The sequence below is a fragment of the Gambusia affinis genome, linkage group LG12 (genome assembly GCF_019740435.1).
Source record: "Gambusia affinis linkage group LG12, SWU_Gaff_1.0, whole genome shotgun sequence".
NCBI lineage: Eukaryota > Metazoa > Chordata > Actinopteri > Cyprinodontiformes > Poeciliidae > Gambusia > Gambusia affinis.
The window spans coordinates 11,890,781-11,906,567 of NC_057879.1; the positions used below are offsets into that span (position 1 = coordinate 11,890,781).

At 40.1% G+C, this 15,787-nt stretch overlaps 1 protein-coding gene across 12 annotated transcripts in view; it reads left to right on the forward strand.

Annotated features, from left to right (window-relative positions):
* LOC122841002 (myomegalin-like) overlaps positions 1–15,787 on the forward strand; it is a 44,666-nt gene that overhangs the window by 6,804 nt on the left and 22,075 nt on the right. For 6 of the 12 annotated variants that reach the window (XM_044133875.1, XM_044133867.1, XM_044133870.1 and 3 more), the window contains exon 1: positions 13,205–15,514. In XM_044133875.1, the coding sequence (XP_043989810.1) occupies positions 14,201–15,514 (1,314 nt within the window). In that variant the 5' untranslated portion in view covers positions 13,205–14,200. Of the gene's footprint in view, positions 1–185; positions 297–6,517; positions 6,595–8,602; positions 8,727–8,826; positions 8,985–9,069; positions 9,227–9,320; positions 9,375–13,202; positions 15,515–15,787 lie in introns of those variants that run through there. The other 6 variants (XM_044133866.1, XM_044133873.1, XM_044133874.1 and 3 more) reach the window with 4 other exon arrangements.

Below are 15,787 nucleotides of genomic sequence, written 5' to 3' on the forward strand. Positions count from 1 at the left end.
GCATGTCTGTCTGTGGCAGGACTCTAACAAAAGGACAGGCCGGGACCGTTGCTGTCCTTTAACATGGACTCGTCGTTCTGCCGTGATGCAGAGACGTCCATTTGTTTCTGATCTATAACGGACATGTTGAACAGTGTCGGTGCGCTTTGACGGTCATGTCTAACGGTTACCGTACTTTATCGCAGCACCTGAATGACCTGAAGAAGGAGAACTTCAGCCTCAAGCTCCGCATCTACTTCCTGGAGGAGAGGATTCAGCAGAAGTACGAGGAGAGCAGTGAGGATGTCTACCGTACGGTGAGTAGGACAGCTGCTGCCAAGGCGTGAGCAAATATAATGTTTTTTTGTTTTTTTTTGCTTTAAGGAGGAATTTATCATCAAGCAGTTGTACCTTAATCATAGTTAGTGATTCTGCTCAGATGTTGATTTATTGCCTCTGTCTGTTTGTACAGCTGTGACACTGATGTGCTTAGGTGTGGTGAACGACGTTGTGTTTGTTGATCAGACTCGAAGCTGCTCTGTGGAAAACTAATATTTGTTAGATACGTCTGTTAAAATAAGTTCCTGTTTCAGTTTTCTGAGCACTGTAATTACCAGGATTGACCAGTTATTCAAATGCAGCTTAGATGGGGCTAATTTCTCTGAACTACTTACTAACTTACTTTCAAGCAGTAAATTCTCACACACATTTCCTTAATATATTTATTGTAGTTTTACCAGTTTTGCTTTTCGTTGGCGGTACACAGAAGGATTTGTCAGTGTGTCAAACTGCACTTCACTTCTCATAGTACTTCAATGTACTTGGACCTGGGGTTGTTACAGTGTAAAAATGTCAAGGTTGGTATCCACCTGAGTTTTCTTGGATCGTAGGAAGTGTGGAATAACACAGTGCTGCCCCTCCTCCACTTGTTGCTGAACACCTGCAGTCAGCTGGTTGAATGAAAGCTCTTAAACTTCTCGGATATAAACTAAATTTCAAATTTAGCTGTTTGGTGTTAATTTGGAAAATGTGAACTGTAAAGAAATGAAAACTAAAGGAGTAGAATCCATTACTTATGTTTATCTACCACTGCTTTTTAAAACTACCTTAGACAAGCTTTAAATTATATAATAATCAGTTTGTTTGTTTTGTTTCTTAGTTTCTGTGTTAACACTGAAACTGAAAAACAAGTCTGGGTGTTGGATCATGATGTAAGCAAATAAAATGTGCTATGACTTATACATTTGCTGCATGTCCTAAATTATCATTGCATTTTCCACAGTATTAAGGCAATATTAAAGGAATAATTCAGAGAGATTGAGTTATAGGATTAAAAACAACAAATGATTGTCCCTGCATTTGACGTCTTCATTTACTATAAATCCAGATTGCTTGATCCAAGAGATTGAAGCCAGTAACTAGTCAGGGGCCAACAGGATGGGCAATATGATGATCTTCAATGGTGAAAGATTGAGAAATGTTGATGAGCTACCAAAGCAGATTGTGAGACAGTCTTTAATCAAAATTGTAAGCATTGCAGTTGTATTCACTTATTCAGATGGATATTTTTTGTTTGTTTCTTTGGGGTTTTTTTTTTCAACTTAAGTCATATGACTCTAGGATGTAATGGTTACTGGATTTAACTATTACCATTTTAGCCAATTAGCATTGGCATAGTTGAAAATAGAATGACAATTAAAACCTTTATATCTCTTTAGTGAATATGTGAGGATTTGAGTTTTTCTTTGTGTTTATTTCGGTTTCTGTGGAGTCTCTGTGTTGTCCCGGCGACCCCTTGATTAGTTACACCTGTTCCTTATTTCCCCTGATTGACTTCCTGCCTATCTAAACCCACCTGTGTTCCTTGTTGGCTCTTGTGTCCTTTTCTTGTCTAAATGTCTATTTGCATCTAGTCTTTTGTCAGATGTCACTTGTTGACCAGTTGCTATTAGTTTTGAGCTTTAGCCTTCTGCTCATTCTGTGCTTCCTGGATTTTGAACTTTGTATTTCTGACAATTTAATTCAATTCATCATTCATCCTTCATTTCAACCTGGGTCCACAGCGTCTTCCTCACCACCTTCACCTCAATTCATGACAGACCGTGTATTAAAAAAAAATCTGAGTTTGTTGATTGTTGACTGGGTGCATAATGTGTTCAGGCTGCAGGCTGTAGTTTATTCCTGACTGATTTAATTTAATAGTAGACATGTGAGATGTATACCTGGTGGTGCTCTATGATTTCTTTTCTTTAATTGCTATAATTTTAAGTGGGGAAGTTCTGAAAACCTTCACAGACTTTTGCACATAATTAATTATCAGGACCTTAAACTCTGAGACAGGTGGAAAATGAAAAAGGAACCAGATGAACTAATCAGTTGTAAAGCATCATAAATGATTTACAATATGGCAAAAATACCATGTCATAAAGTTTTGTTAACATTTTTGAAACAGATTAATTAGTTTGTAAACTCTTATCAACTTTGTTCAAGCACAGATTACTTTTAATACGCAAGAACCATTATGCACTGATGCTACAGGCAAAGTCCTGATCTCTAATCCTTCATGAGATAATATCATCTTATTGCCATAATTATAACACAATTTCCTCCTAATTTTGCTCAGTACTTTGTGAATCACACAAAATCAGCTCGTTGGCTTCATTTATACTTTCAAATCCCAGTCAGCTTGCATTTTTATATCTGCTTATTTTGTTTTCATGCATTTTGTGAGTGGATTTGAATGTTTCCTGCTTCCAGTCTTTTACCTTTGGAATGGATATTTTTGAGATTACACAATTACTGACTCTAAAATTAGTGTAGCAATGAAAAAAAAATCCATCTATGGAATGTGTTGCTGTGTTTCTAAATGCATTTGGTCCTTGTGTTTGTTTGGGTGTGTAAAATATGTATTTACAGTAAGGTGACCCGGTCCAGCTGTTGTTTGCTGCTCAAGCCAGCAAAAGCTCAGATATTTTCATTTCCTTTACTGAAAATCCTTCCCGATTCTTTGTAGCTCTTCAATAAGAGCAACTTAAAGTCTGTGAGATCCATCTAAACAACACCTAAGCCTTCTGCTGCTTATCTTCCACTGTTACAGCATACCAGTAGAGATTGAGTTAACGGACTCCTGCTGCGCTGATATGGGATTTTGCAATCTGTCAATCTCTGTGGCTAAAGGTCAATGAGAAAATGCAGTTTGTTGAAATCTAAATCTTATTTTGCTGTGATTTTGCCCGACCTGAGTCTGTCATATCTGTGAAACTTGGCAGCGAAACATGCTGCATGCGAGGTGTGTGAGTCCTGGGTACATCACGCTCCAGAATCTCTATTTATAGACCAGGCTTCAGTGCGCTGATTTATTTATCACATGTATCCTGATGAATGTCCACGAGCCAAACGTGTTATTAGCTCCCTCGTCCCCCTTTACCATATCAGGCCATTTATCACCTCTGAATGTCCACATGTGGCTTAAGCAGAATGCCTAAACCTCATAAACTCAAAAACAGATTAGATTGTATTTTAACATTTCCAGTATTTCAGTGAAATGTAGTAGAAATCCACTTTGCTGTGAAAACAATATACATTGTCAGCTAAATGTCTGCAAATTATCGTGCCCTGTATTCATGTAAGTAAGATGTTATGACATCACAGTTTATTTAAACTGTGAAAAGTAGATTCTGTCATACTATTTCATAGTACCTAATTAATAAGTGATCATCAGCATATTATGTGTGTTCACTGCACCCCTACAATCAGCCATTTTTTCCCCTCATAGTTAAAAGCAGAGCTGTTGCTGAGGGCCCTCAGGTCAGGAGGAGTGTAAATAGCAGGAGCACAGTGATGAGCATCTATATTTAGATCTGTCTTCATGATAGGAAAATATCTGTCTTCTGGTAAACTATGTTATTGACACAGAGACGGCTCTTATCTGTGTTATACTGTTCATTCATGTACCTGTAAGTACCAAATGTAAATGCTCACTGATGAACTTTGGGGGTCTAACCAATAAAATCAGTGAACCGCTTTGCACCTTTTACATTTGGATAGATTTAATCTAGAGATCATTTAGGCTTAACATTTAAAGACTCTTGGTTGAATATGTACTTAAATGTCAACCAACTATTAAAATTCACAGAAATTTATTAACGTCAAATCAAAAATGTCAAATTGATTTTAGTGAAGTTGATTAATTTAACTACACAAATAGATTAGCTTCTAACTATTGTATTTTCAATTGACCTTTAAGTTCAGATAGATCAGGCAATATTTATGTTATACAATATTTATATATTAAACAAGCGAATAAACCAAAAACATCTGTACAATAAAACAACAGCTTACAAGCAACAGGATAAGAGAGAGTGTCAATAGTGTTTCAGTCCTCAGCTGGTTCCCGGTTGGTTTTAGTCTCATGACTAACAAGCAGCTTAAGCGGTTTTGTTATTTCTGTCATGATGAAGTCATTCATACATCCTGTAAGATGACTGAGAAATGTGACGAAATGTTTTGTTAAAATCCAACAGCAACTCTGTTTAAGTCAAGAGTTGTTTTCGAGACAAAAGATCAGAAGTGATGTCACACCGTGAAAACAGGCATTAAAATCACATTTAAAATCTTAAATTGAGGACTTGCCATGTTTACCATGTTTAGCATTGCTAGCAAGAGTCTCTGTGTTTATTTCCAAAGGAATGTAAACCTCTGACTTAAATCACAGAGAGGCTGCCAACATTTCCAAATCCAGCACATTCAGGGACAGATAGGAGCTCTAAAGGAGAGAACAGAGGAACTTTGCTGTAATGTGTTCAGAGGTATCTGCCGCATCGAGCTATAAATCAGTTTGCTCCTTTGTCAGTTTGACAAAATGTCCACAAAAATTTACATTTCCGACTTGAATTGCATTTTTGTACCACTATAAATTGTGTATAAAAATGATCAAAATGGCAAAACACTGAAATATCACAGGTGCAAAATAGTGGTCTAACTATTTATTGTAGCAACAGAAGTACCTCTGTCTAAAGAAAGCATTTCTTTCTTTTTAATATTTATTAAAAAGAAAGACTTCAGCACCTTAGTAAAACTGAAAGTTCCTCTGTTAAAAACTTTCATACTGAATACTGGGTTGTGCTTAAATCTCCACTAAAAATGTCTAAACTACTACAGTATTATTTAAAATCTGAGGAAAATTGAATTAACAGTATAATCATGATCAGTAGAAGTGATTGTAATATGAGTGATATGTAACCTTTGCATTGATCCTCACCTCTAAACAACATTGGTCAATGGCCACGGCTCCAGAATAAACATTCATGGTTGTGGAGGGAAGCTGTAAAGGTTTTCTAAGAGTTTGGCTGCAGGAGCTGCAGGTTTGTTTTAGATCTTGCTGTTGTTTCTAAAAATCACAGTCAGAAAACGGTTCTCATCTGCCTGTCAGTGGACAGAATGGAAAGAATGAGTTTCACCATGCCCCCCTTTTTAAATCCTCTCTACCCCATCCCCATGTAAGCAAAGTAATTACCCCCTAAATGCCCCCTCTGGGCTCTTGCAGGTAAACAAACTGCGGACTTCAGCCTCTGGCCCCTATGAGTGAATATCTGAGCTGCTCTGAATTCTCCAGCTCTAAATATAAAAGCCATGACAGCACAGTCAGATGTCCTGCTGTACCGATGACACGTAACACCCATCGGTGCTAATTTACACAGCAGAGAGGCCACAGTGTAGTGGGAGAGTCTGAGGAAACAGAACAGCTTTTTATTTACACAAGTAAACGTTTTAGCAATGAAATGTGTGTTTTAGACTAAATTGGGTAAATGCATGAGGTGTGGAGTCTCACTGCATAACCTTCGAGATCTTTGTTCTTTGTAACTTTGCATAAAACATTTTTATCCAGAGGAGTTTTGGCCCATATATTATCAGTATTTTGACCAATTGTAATTCGTCACAGGTTTTTGCCAACTCTCTGCAAAATAGGTATAAAAAGATGAAAAGATAATGTTCAGATTTAGTTGAAAAGTAAAATGTGGCAATGCATCAAGATAATTACATCAGTTCATGTCTACATTCAGGTGAAAATTTGTTGGAATTTATAAAACGACACAACCTAGCCTGACTTTAGTCTCAATAAGTAAACGTTTTTGGGACACACCGGCTAAAAAGCACAGATTTTCAGTAGCGAAATGACCTGAAGTGGTTTGAAGTAGCTGAAAGCAGATGCTTAAATAAACTGTATAGAAAACATATTTTTTCTGACAAACTGGCCTCAGTTACACCTGTTCTGTGAGGAGGAATGGGTCAAAATTACAGAAAACTATTGTGAGAGGGTTGTGGAAGTGTATCCAAAGAATTTAGTCCAAGCCCGTCTGAAAGGCAATTCTAATAAATGCTAAGGCGATATAAATAAAGGGATAAAGAAAGTACATAGAATCACTTTTACTTTATTGTCATCATTAATGTTGTACGGATGCCTTTAGCTTTATTTGCAGACATTAGAACAAACATTGTCAGGTTTATTTAATTGCTTCTTGCTTTCCATCTGTTGCAGAACATCGAGCTGAAGGTGGAAGTAGAGAGCTTGAAGAAGGAGCTCCAGGAGAAACAAGAACTTCTGGACAAAGCCCTGTGAGTTTGCAGATATTCCTCAATATTAGTTCTGGCTGAACAACTACAGCCTTAGAGTTAATTCACTAAATTCAGATTTAGTGGCTCAGGTCAAGATGGACTTTATCCAAAGAGGTCCCTTAAGGATTTATGTATAATTATGTTATGGAAACCTGAGTCTGCTTACTATTGTCTATGATTTGCAACATATTCGCGTCCTGATTGTTGTAACACCCAGGATTTAAAATGGGACTGGTTGGCCCATAGGGTTTCTTAATAAAATGCCCCTTCCTGACCAGGACGTACCCCGCCTCTCGCCCATTGACCACTGGAGGCAGGCACAAGCTCCTCCATAATTGTGTCATATTATAAATTACTATTATATTACAAATAGTAAAGGATTAAAGTGATCCAGCCACTTTCCAGACGTTAGGTCTACTTCATTTATAGCCGTCAAAAGACTGACAGGCCAAAATGACTTAAGCAGCATCCCCAAGGCTTCACTTCACACAAGGGCAGTCGTCTGTAAGACACACACTTAAACTGCTTACACGGGTTCAAAATACCCCAGTTATTGAAGCCGCTGCATGTGGCGGACGGAGTTAAAAATGTTTGTAGAGAGCGTCTGGGGCAGGGTTCGTGGCGACAGCGAGGCGCGGGCCATTCTGGGATGCAGTTGTTAACTAAGTCACACAGACAACTGGAGGAGTGAGAGACGCGCACCAAGAGTGATGTAATATTATCAAGGAGTGTTACACCACTTAAAAATGTCAAGTTTTAGTCAATTAGATGCAGGTTCTATAGGTGTTTGTGCATTACAGCGTGAACTCATCATGATAACAAAAGGTATCACGTTGAAGTGAATCCCACATTTCCAAATAACTTCAGAATGACAATGAAAGTGTTTGATAGACACCACTATTCACGGTGATCACGCCACTATGGGATCACCGTGAATAGTGATAACCGCTGTCATGACGACCATGACACTCACTTTATCTCTGCTATAAGTGGCCGTCTGTAAGGATACACCAGCAGCTGACAGCAGACAGAAACATGGTGACATAATGTCTTCACTTGGCCCTCCATGATGTCTCCATCATGTCCTAAAACTGACCCTTCTGATATTTACAGATATAAACAGCGAGGGCCTTATACTTTCACCATTCGCAGGCAAAGTAACTGATTATGCATAATAGATTAAAGATTCAAAATTTAAAACTCCATGTAACATGAAAACTACATAAAAATAGAGTCTTGCTAAGTAGCTTTCAAAAACTGGACGCCCCTTAATATTGGGAATTTCAATGATGTCTGTTACTTATCTTGTAAGGCCCATAAAATGTAGCATTAAGTGCATTCTGTTCAGACAATGTAACGCAAACAGAGACATCAATATAGGCGTCTTTTCACCTTTTATTTTTCAACAAAATGGACAAAATTTAGACGTCTCGGTTACATTTGGCTTGAGGGCGGAGAAACTGAACACTACCATTTACTGCATGAAAACTCCAGAAGCAAAAAGGAAACATGCAGCCTTAGCACAAAGAGCTGTGTGGGGAAAATGAGCTCCAAGAGATGTGATTGAGCCTCCTGAGAAGAATGAGTCTGTACTGGATGGAGTGCAGCAGAGAAACTAAAATGAAAGACATTTAATCGCCATGTTATTCTTTAGATTCTGCATTTAAAAGTTAAAAACTAACTTTCAAATAGTGACGAATTTAAAAGTTAATTAACAGCTAACTTTTAAATTCTTAGAATTTAAAAGTCAGCTGAGAATTTTATTAAATTGATAACTTAACCATTTTGACAACACTGAAAAGGATAAAACGTGATGCTTTATCAAACAATATTAATTTATAATCATTTTCTTACAGAATGAGGGGAAACTCAGAACAAGTTTCATTAGATAAACGAAGAATATTAGCATTTTGAAAAACAAAAGATAAAAGAAATGAGTCCTGTATACACTGACCTCTTTATTTTGTCTTCTGATGACTCTATTTTTTGTTTTTGTTCACTCTTGCAGCACAACAGCAGAGAGCTTGACCAACAACAATGAGGCAGAGCTACAGAGGCGTTGTCAAGAGAGACAGCAGGAAATCGACCACATGCAGCAGGTGCTTGAGACGAAAATTCAGCTCCTGCAGGAGGTTGGTGTGGTCCGCCCGACCTGTCCCTTGGTGTACGTCTCACACATGAGCCTCATTTTGGTTAATCTAAGATGTGTCTATGTGTTTTTTTTTATTTTAGGAGGCCCAGCTAGCGCGTAGTGAGGCCGAGAGAATGGCCTCGCTGGCTGGATCACACTCTCATGCCTCCCTCGTTTCCCTGGACGCCACCATGGAGGACATCCCTGAGGACGAGAGATCTCCAAACATCCTGTTCCCGTCTAACGCCAACAAGGACAGGTGCAGAGCATCAAAGAAGACATAGAAAGAAATACTCATATGAATCCCTCTTTACCATTAACTTCTGCTCTGTGTTTACTCTCAGGTTTATAGAAGAACTGACTAAAGAACTTCGCTCCAAGGAGGCTCTCATCACGGAGCTGTGTGGTGAGAAAACGATGCTCACACACAGGGTTGGAGAGCTGGAGGAACAGGTTCAGGAGCTGTCTTCTTCTCTGTTGCAGAAGGACAAGGATGTTGAGGTAAATTCAGTTTTTCCTTCAAAAGAAATATGTCTCACAAGCAGAAACCCGTGTAGGTTTTGGGTTGGAATATAATCTCTTCTCTGTTCAACAGTTTTACCAGGAGGAGCTCAGTCAAGAGAGGCTTCGCATCGAACAGGAGATGCAGGTTAGTTTTGTTTTGTTTGGGGATTTGTTGCAACGCTGGATCATTTAGCCTGGGTATCGTTCCTCCCTTACAGTTCTGAACAGAAACTGATTTCTGGTATAAGCAAAGGTTAATATGAGTGCTGCCTAGAAAACAATATAAAAGTTGTTTGTAGAAAAGAAATCTTGAGGAAATAATGTAATATGATGTTTTTATTTTATAGACATACTTTGTATTTGAAAGCACTGAATTGATGTAATACTGATAGAGGCGTCCCCACCAGCTGACAAACCTGTTCAAGATGTAAAATTGTTTAAACCATTTTAAAAAGGTTTAAATCAGATTGTCTATGAATTTTTAAGTAGTGATGCATGAATCTCATTGAGAAATAATTGTGACATTATTCCACTTTTCAGACAAGAGAGACAACAGCTGACATAAAGCAGATGTGTGATGATGTTAGGTACATAAATACTTGCCTAAACTTGCACATATCTGCAGTTGCAGAAATAATCAAAAAACTGAAACAACTGGCAGTATGACAAGACAGGAGAAGGGCCTGAGTTTATCTTGTCCACTCAGTAAGGAGGATATATGGAAGATAAAGAAAGTGTAAAGTTGAGGCACTTCAACAAAAAGTGACATCTAGTGGTCACCAAGTCTCCATAATATCCATCTATGTACATGCCAATGTTCTTTGAGAGGCATGCCGGAATTTAATAGTTATTTTCTGCCATCGTAAACCTGGCGCTGTCCCTAAAACAGTTTTGTAACCAAGTAACCCCTGTTAGATTTATCTTAAATGTCTACTATGAGATTATGTTACAAGAAAGCAGGAATTTATTTAAAACTTTTTTACATCTTTGCCAGCTGTTCCACAAAGCAATTTGTGTTTCTTTCTAATTTCTTTTTAAATAAATCATGTAAAAACAAAACTTCTTTGGAGAGGCTGCCTCCTTACGGACAAAATAGATAAAACTTCTGCCTATTTCTGATATTAACCTATTTTATTGATTTTTAGTTTTTGTTTTGTTTTGTTTTTGTAACACATTTTTTCCGATTGTGAAAGTTAAACAACTACAATATTAGAACAACTTTCTAAATGAAATCTTCTTATTTTGCCCAAAAATCAACATGCAATAATCGATACGAAAACTATTTCCAAGTGCAGGATACTGTCAGACACAAAGGCATCATTTAACAGTAGCTGAAAGCAGCGGTTGTCCGTAGCGCCGGGAGTGAAACAGAGAGAAACGGCCCACAGAACATTTCTGAGCTGAACCGCAGCCTGTCTGCGTGCAGTCAGCTGCGACCTTGTTTACTGATTAATATCTGCAGTCCTCTAAAGCTAACGGAAAGCACCAACGAAGCATAAAAGGAGTGTGCTCTTATGTAGCCTGCAGTGTGCGCTGCATTGTGTCACAGAGGCTCCATCTCATCATAGAAAGTGCCAGAACCTAATTTACCTCTCCAGCTGTTTCTTCAATGACACCTTCAAGGACACCCAGCTTTCTTCATACCACATCAAATCCTGACCGCTATTCTCTGCCCCAGCACGGAAACCCGGCTTTATTCTTATAAAATCTAAATCACAACCACTCAGATGCGTTTATTTCAGCAGCATAAAGACTTGAGTGAATTTGGTTGTGATCCAAATGTCCCAGCCTTTGTCTCTTGTTGCTGGGTATGTTTCTCACAGACAGATTTCTATTTAAAGGGTGCCTCTGCATCCACTTTTACTTGTAAATCAATTTAAAATGAAAGATGCAAATAGACCCACCAAGCAGGTTCCCAGTTTGAATCTGAAACAAGATGAAAAGAAAATGTGCATCTCTGAGCCTGGAGAAAACATTAACAAGGTTTTGGTTTATGGTAAGCAACATGGAAAATAGAAAGATCAAAAGAGTTTGTAAGAGTGTGCAGAGTTTAAATATGATAAAGATATATGATGAATACCATCTGACTGGTCAGTATTTATGGTGACATAGGTTTTGTGGCAGCATGAGAGAATAAGAAAGTAGAGAAAACAGCAATACCAAACCCTTATCTTTTTGGTCAGCCTCTCAAAACCAGATTTATTATAACAATTGAAAACTGATTCATCAGTGCTGAATATAAACAAACAAGCATACACTGAACTCAGCTATGAAGAATGACTCAATGAAAACCAAAAGACTCACTGACTCACTGCAAATGCAACAGGCCAGCTTTTAAACATTTAATCTTTGGTGTAACTTTTCACCTAAAAACTGGTAAGATGTTTAGGAAGGTAAATCAGTGAAAACTAATCTATTCTATTTTGCTATTTTATTTCAAGACAACATAAATACAAGCAAAATTTCAGGCCCAATAAAAAGCATAAGCTCACAGTTGAAAAAAAAGTAAAGTCTGCTGCACAAAGTCTGTCAGTAAAAGTAGAAAATACACAGCTAGTGGGGAAAACAAAGCACACCGGAGCAATTTTACGAATCACAGGTTTATTATTGTTATTGATTAAATTAGGAGCACGTTTTTACAATAAAGGGGGGCCAAAGGTGAATCAAATATATATTAGTGTATCCATAAATTATAAAATTATTAGAAAATTAACACTAGTCTGAATAATGTGACATCTAACAGATGATGACTGTTTTAAAATTAAAACAAACCTCTAAATGAAATACTTTGCCCACATGTTAAGCAGAGTTTAAACAAAGTAGGAAACAAAGTTTTTATAGAATTTAGTTCTGAAGGTTTCTTTTTTTCAATTTATGGCTTTGTGAGAAGCTGCTCGCTTCTGTGTCTGCCCATTTTGTTCTACACATGGAGAAACAGTGACAGCATTCAGGTTTTTTGTCAAAGAAAGACACTGACATACGGCGTATGTGCATGTGTGTGTGTGTGTGTGGGGGGGGGGTGTCTCTCTGTGTGTGTGTGTGTGTGTGTGTGGGGGGGGGGTGTCTCTCTGTGTGTGTGTGTGTGTGTGTGTGCGTCCATGTTTCCATGAAGTGCTCTCTTTCATATTTGCGTGAGTGCTGCAGGTTCCCGGGTTAGCCGTTTAAAGGCTCAGGTTTCCACTGGGCTGTCGATAGGTCAGGTTGACCTTTGAGTGCTCAGGGACCCCGACACTGATATCAAGTTGTGTTGTTGATTCAGATCAACATCAGCCATACAAGCTCTTCTTAATTGACCCTCCAGACACCACAGACATGAATGCTGGGAGGAGAAGAGAGGCAGCTTGAAATGAATTAAAACTCTACACTTTTATCAGTGGCCATCATTATAGCAGTTTTACATATACAACCTGGAAAATATGTCATTTACATCCATCACAAATGTAGCTATCACTTCCAGAGAGATCTGAATTAGAGGAAGTGCCTCCGTTTCAGTCATAGCCTTTATAAAGCAGCATTCAAGCATAATAAAACAGATGTATCAAGACACTTGGGCTCTCTACAACCTAACACAGAGGGTCTGCTCAAAGGGTGAAATGTATATGGATGTTGTGCTAGAGGAAATTAGTTACTGTGAGGATAAGCTGGGACTCTGAAATAGAGAATAAAGCTCTGATTGTTTGATTATCACATGCAAGTTGTTTGTTGGATGATGCTTCCTGTTGCCATGAAAACAGGGAATGAAGAGAATCAGAATCAGAATACAAATATATTTTTTTGCTATTATTTATTTCAGGCTTGTATTGCAGTTTTACTTAAACTATCTACAATTATTTGACAACTTATTCATTTTTAAACTGTTTCACTTTTGATCCTCCACATTTACAGCTTTGGTCTGGCTCTAAAAGCATTGTGATTTGCGTCTCCCTTGCTCTTCGGGTCACTTGATTTCACATTGCAGGCTACTGAGCATTTCACCTGTGTATTCAGGCGCACTGATATTAGTCAACACGGCAGGAACGAAAAACAGACTCCCGACGGGGGAGCGTCGCTCTTTCTATAAAGCAATAACATCAAAAATTATTTAATTCAGATCTGTAGATTTGATTTATCACGGTGAGTTATTAGTAAGGTTTCCATTCTAAGCGGTATTTGCGGTGATAATTTATAAGAGAAGGTCGGAGCGTAGCTGCACCGGGCTGCTCCACCCCCCGCTCCTGCTGCATGGTGCGCTCCGCCGCTGCAGGTCCGTCTCCTCGGAAGCCACAGCGTTATCTCCCCGCAGAATCTCCTACACTTTACTGCTCTATGCTGTGTGCCTCTACGTGTAGCCGTCGTTAGTAGCTCTGAAATGAAAAAAATCGGACTCTTTAGAGACAGAGGAGCCAGAGGATCGCCCCATTTACCAGCGTGTCACCGCGGCACGTCCGCGTGGAGGCCGGCGGATCGTCACCGCTCCCCGGTCAGGATGAACCTGTCCGTGTCAGCCGAGCTGTGATGGTGCTGCTGCAGAGGCGTGTAGGATGGCGCTGCTGGGAAATACAAAACGTCGCTTTACTGACAGCCGGGAGACGCTACCCAGAGAGAAACCGAGTCTGGTTAAATTAAAGAGACATGCCCTCTTTCTCCGTTCGCCATATTCACGTTGCACCTGCACATCCTGCGGGATCCTGCACTGATGGATATCTGAGAATCACTTCATCTACGTTTATCCCAATCTTTGCTGTCCCATCTGGAATTACATGTGCAGCCAAAGGAAGTCTACAGGAATTATTTATGCTTTCCTGATTGGATCCAAGCTTGAAAAGATCAAATTAGGACTTTTATTTTTACTTTTTGTTGACTCACAGATCTTAATTTAAGGTGTCTTTTGTCACCCTTAAGGGATCTAAACTGATTTAAGGATCCATACTCTCATATGTTTGAGTTGCCTGTCTGATATAACCCACTGCTTCATATTGAAAAGCCAGGAGAATGCTTGATGTCAAGATGAAGGAGACGTGTAGAATCTGTGGCCGGGACCTCTGCGGTAACCAGAGGCGATGGATCTTCCACCCAGCCTCCAAACTTAATCTACATGTGCTGCTCTCCCATGCCCTGGGTCGAGAGCTGACCCGGGATGGCAGAGGGGAGTTTGCCTGCTCCAAGTGCACCTTCATGCTGGACCGCATGTACCGCTTCGACACAGTCATCGCCCGAGTGGAGGCCCTGTCTATCGAAAGGCTGCAGCGGCTGTTGCAGGAGAAGCATCGACTAAGGCAGTGCATTGGCGGTTTGTATCGGAGGACTAATCCAGAGGAGGGTGCTGTGACGTTCACCGGCACTAATGAAGAGTCTGGAGATGGGATGGTGGATATCTCGGGTCTAACCCATGCAAAGTACTGTGCCCTGCTCCAGGAGGATTTGGTCTACTCTTTGTATGAGTCCTGGGCTGATGATGGGCTGGACTGCCACCATCACCATCACCCTACCTGTTCTGCTGGTCCAGGGTCAGAGGCCACTGGTACAGGCTCACACCACTGTCGACCCAGCACTCCAAGGAGGTGTCGAGGATGTTCCTACTGGCGGGTAGCGGACTCTGACTATGAAGCGGTCTGCAAAGTGCCCAGAAAGCTGGCAAGAAGCACCTCTTGCGGGCCATCAACCAGATACTCAGCCAGCGTCATTGGTGGGAGTGTGACTGGAGGAGATGGAGATGTGGAAAGAAAGAACTTGGATGATTCAGAAGAGGCCCCGTCATCTCGAACCATGGTCCCTGGATCTCAGGACGTTTCCCGGACTTCAGACAGTGATCGCACTCTGGCTGGACGAGGCAGCTCCAGCCCGTCAGTCGCATCCCTGGAGATGACCGAAGACAACACTCAACCTAGAACACTGAGAGACAGATCACTGATCTCCTCTGGGGAAGCAGCAATAGACGACCACATGTCTGACTCCCTGTCTGAGGAGCACATGGGAGCGACGCTATCCTCACCTGGGCCCAGTCTTTCTCTGACATTTTGTTTGCTGCAAAGCTGCGCAACCTACCGCCCAGTTCAACACACCAAGGGAAGCAAACTACCCGTCCTCATCCGGCAGAGCTCCAGTAATGGAGGGGCTCGGCTGCGATTCCCAGATCCTCTTCTTGGGATGCCTTATGGAGAGGGAGACAACCACATGCCCACTCCCGAGCCAGAGACTCCTTTTGTCAGGCTGAATTTGGAAGACGATCACAACCTGAACTTTGCTGACATGGAGGATTTATTGAAAGATTTATACAAGGAGTATCCTCCTCCACCTCCACATCAGGTACTAGACCTTACAGAAAATGTTGCTGCTGCTGAGAGGAACTATTTTATAACTCTGCAGCACCCTGAGTGAAATTCATTGTCTGACTACACACCCTGTCCATGAAGAATCACTCCCTTATCTTTTTTTTTTGTTTAAGGAGTTTCATAATCAAGCTGTCGGTTACTTACACTGCCCACAGCCTCTCTAAATAGCTTCAGCTCAAGAGGATGTGAGCTGTGGTGTGTGTGTGTGTGTGTGTGTGTGATATGCTTAGGCTTCTGTGTGGTTATA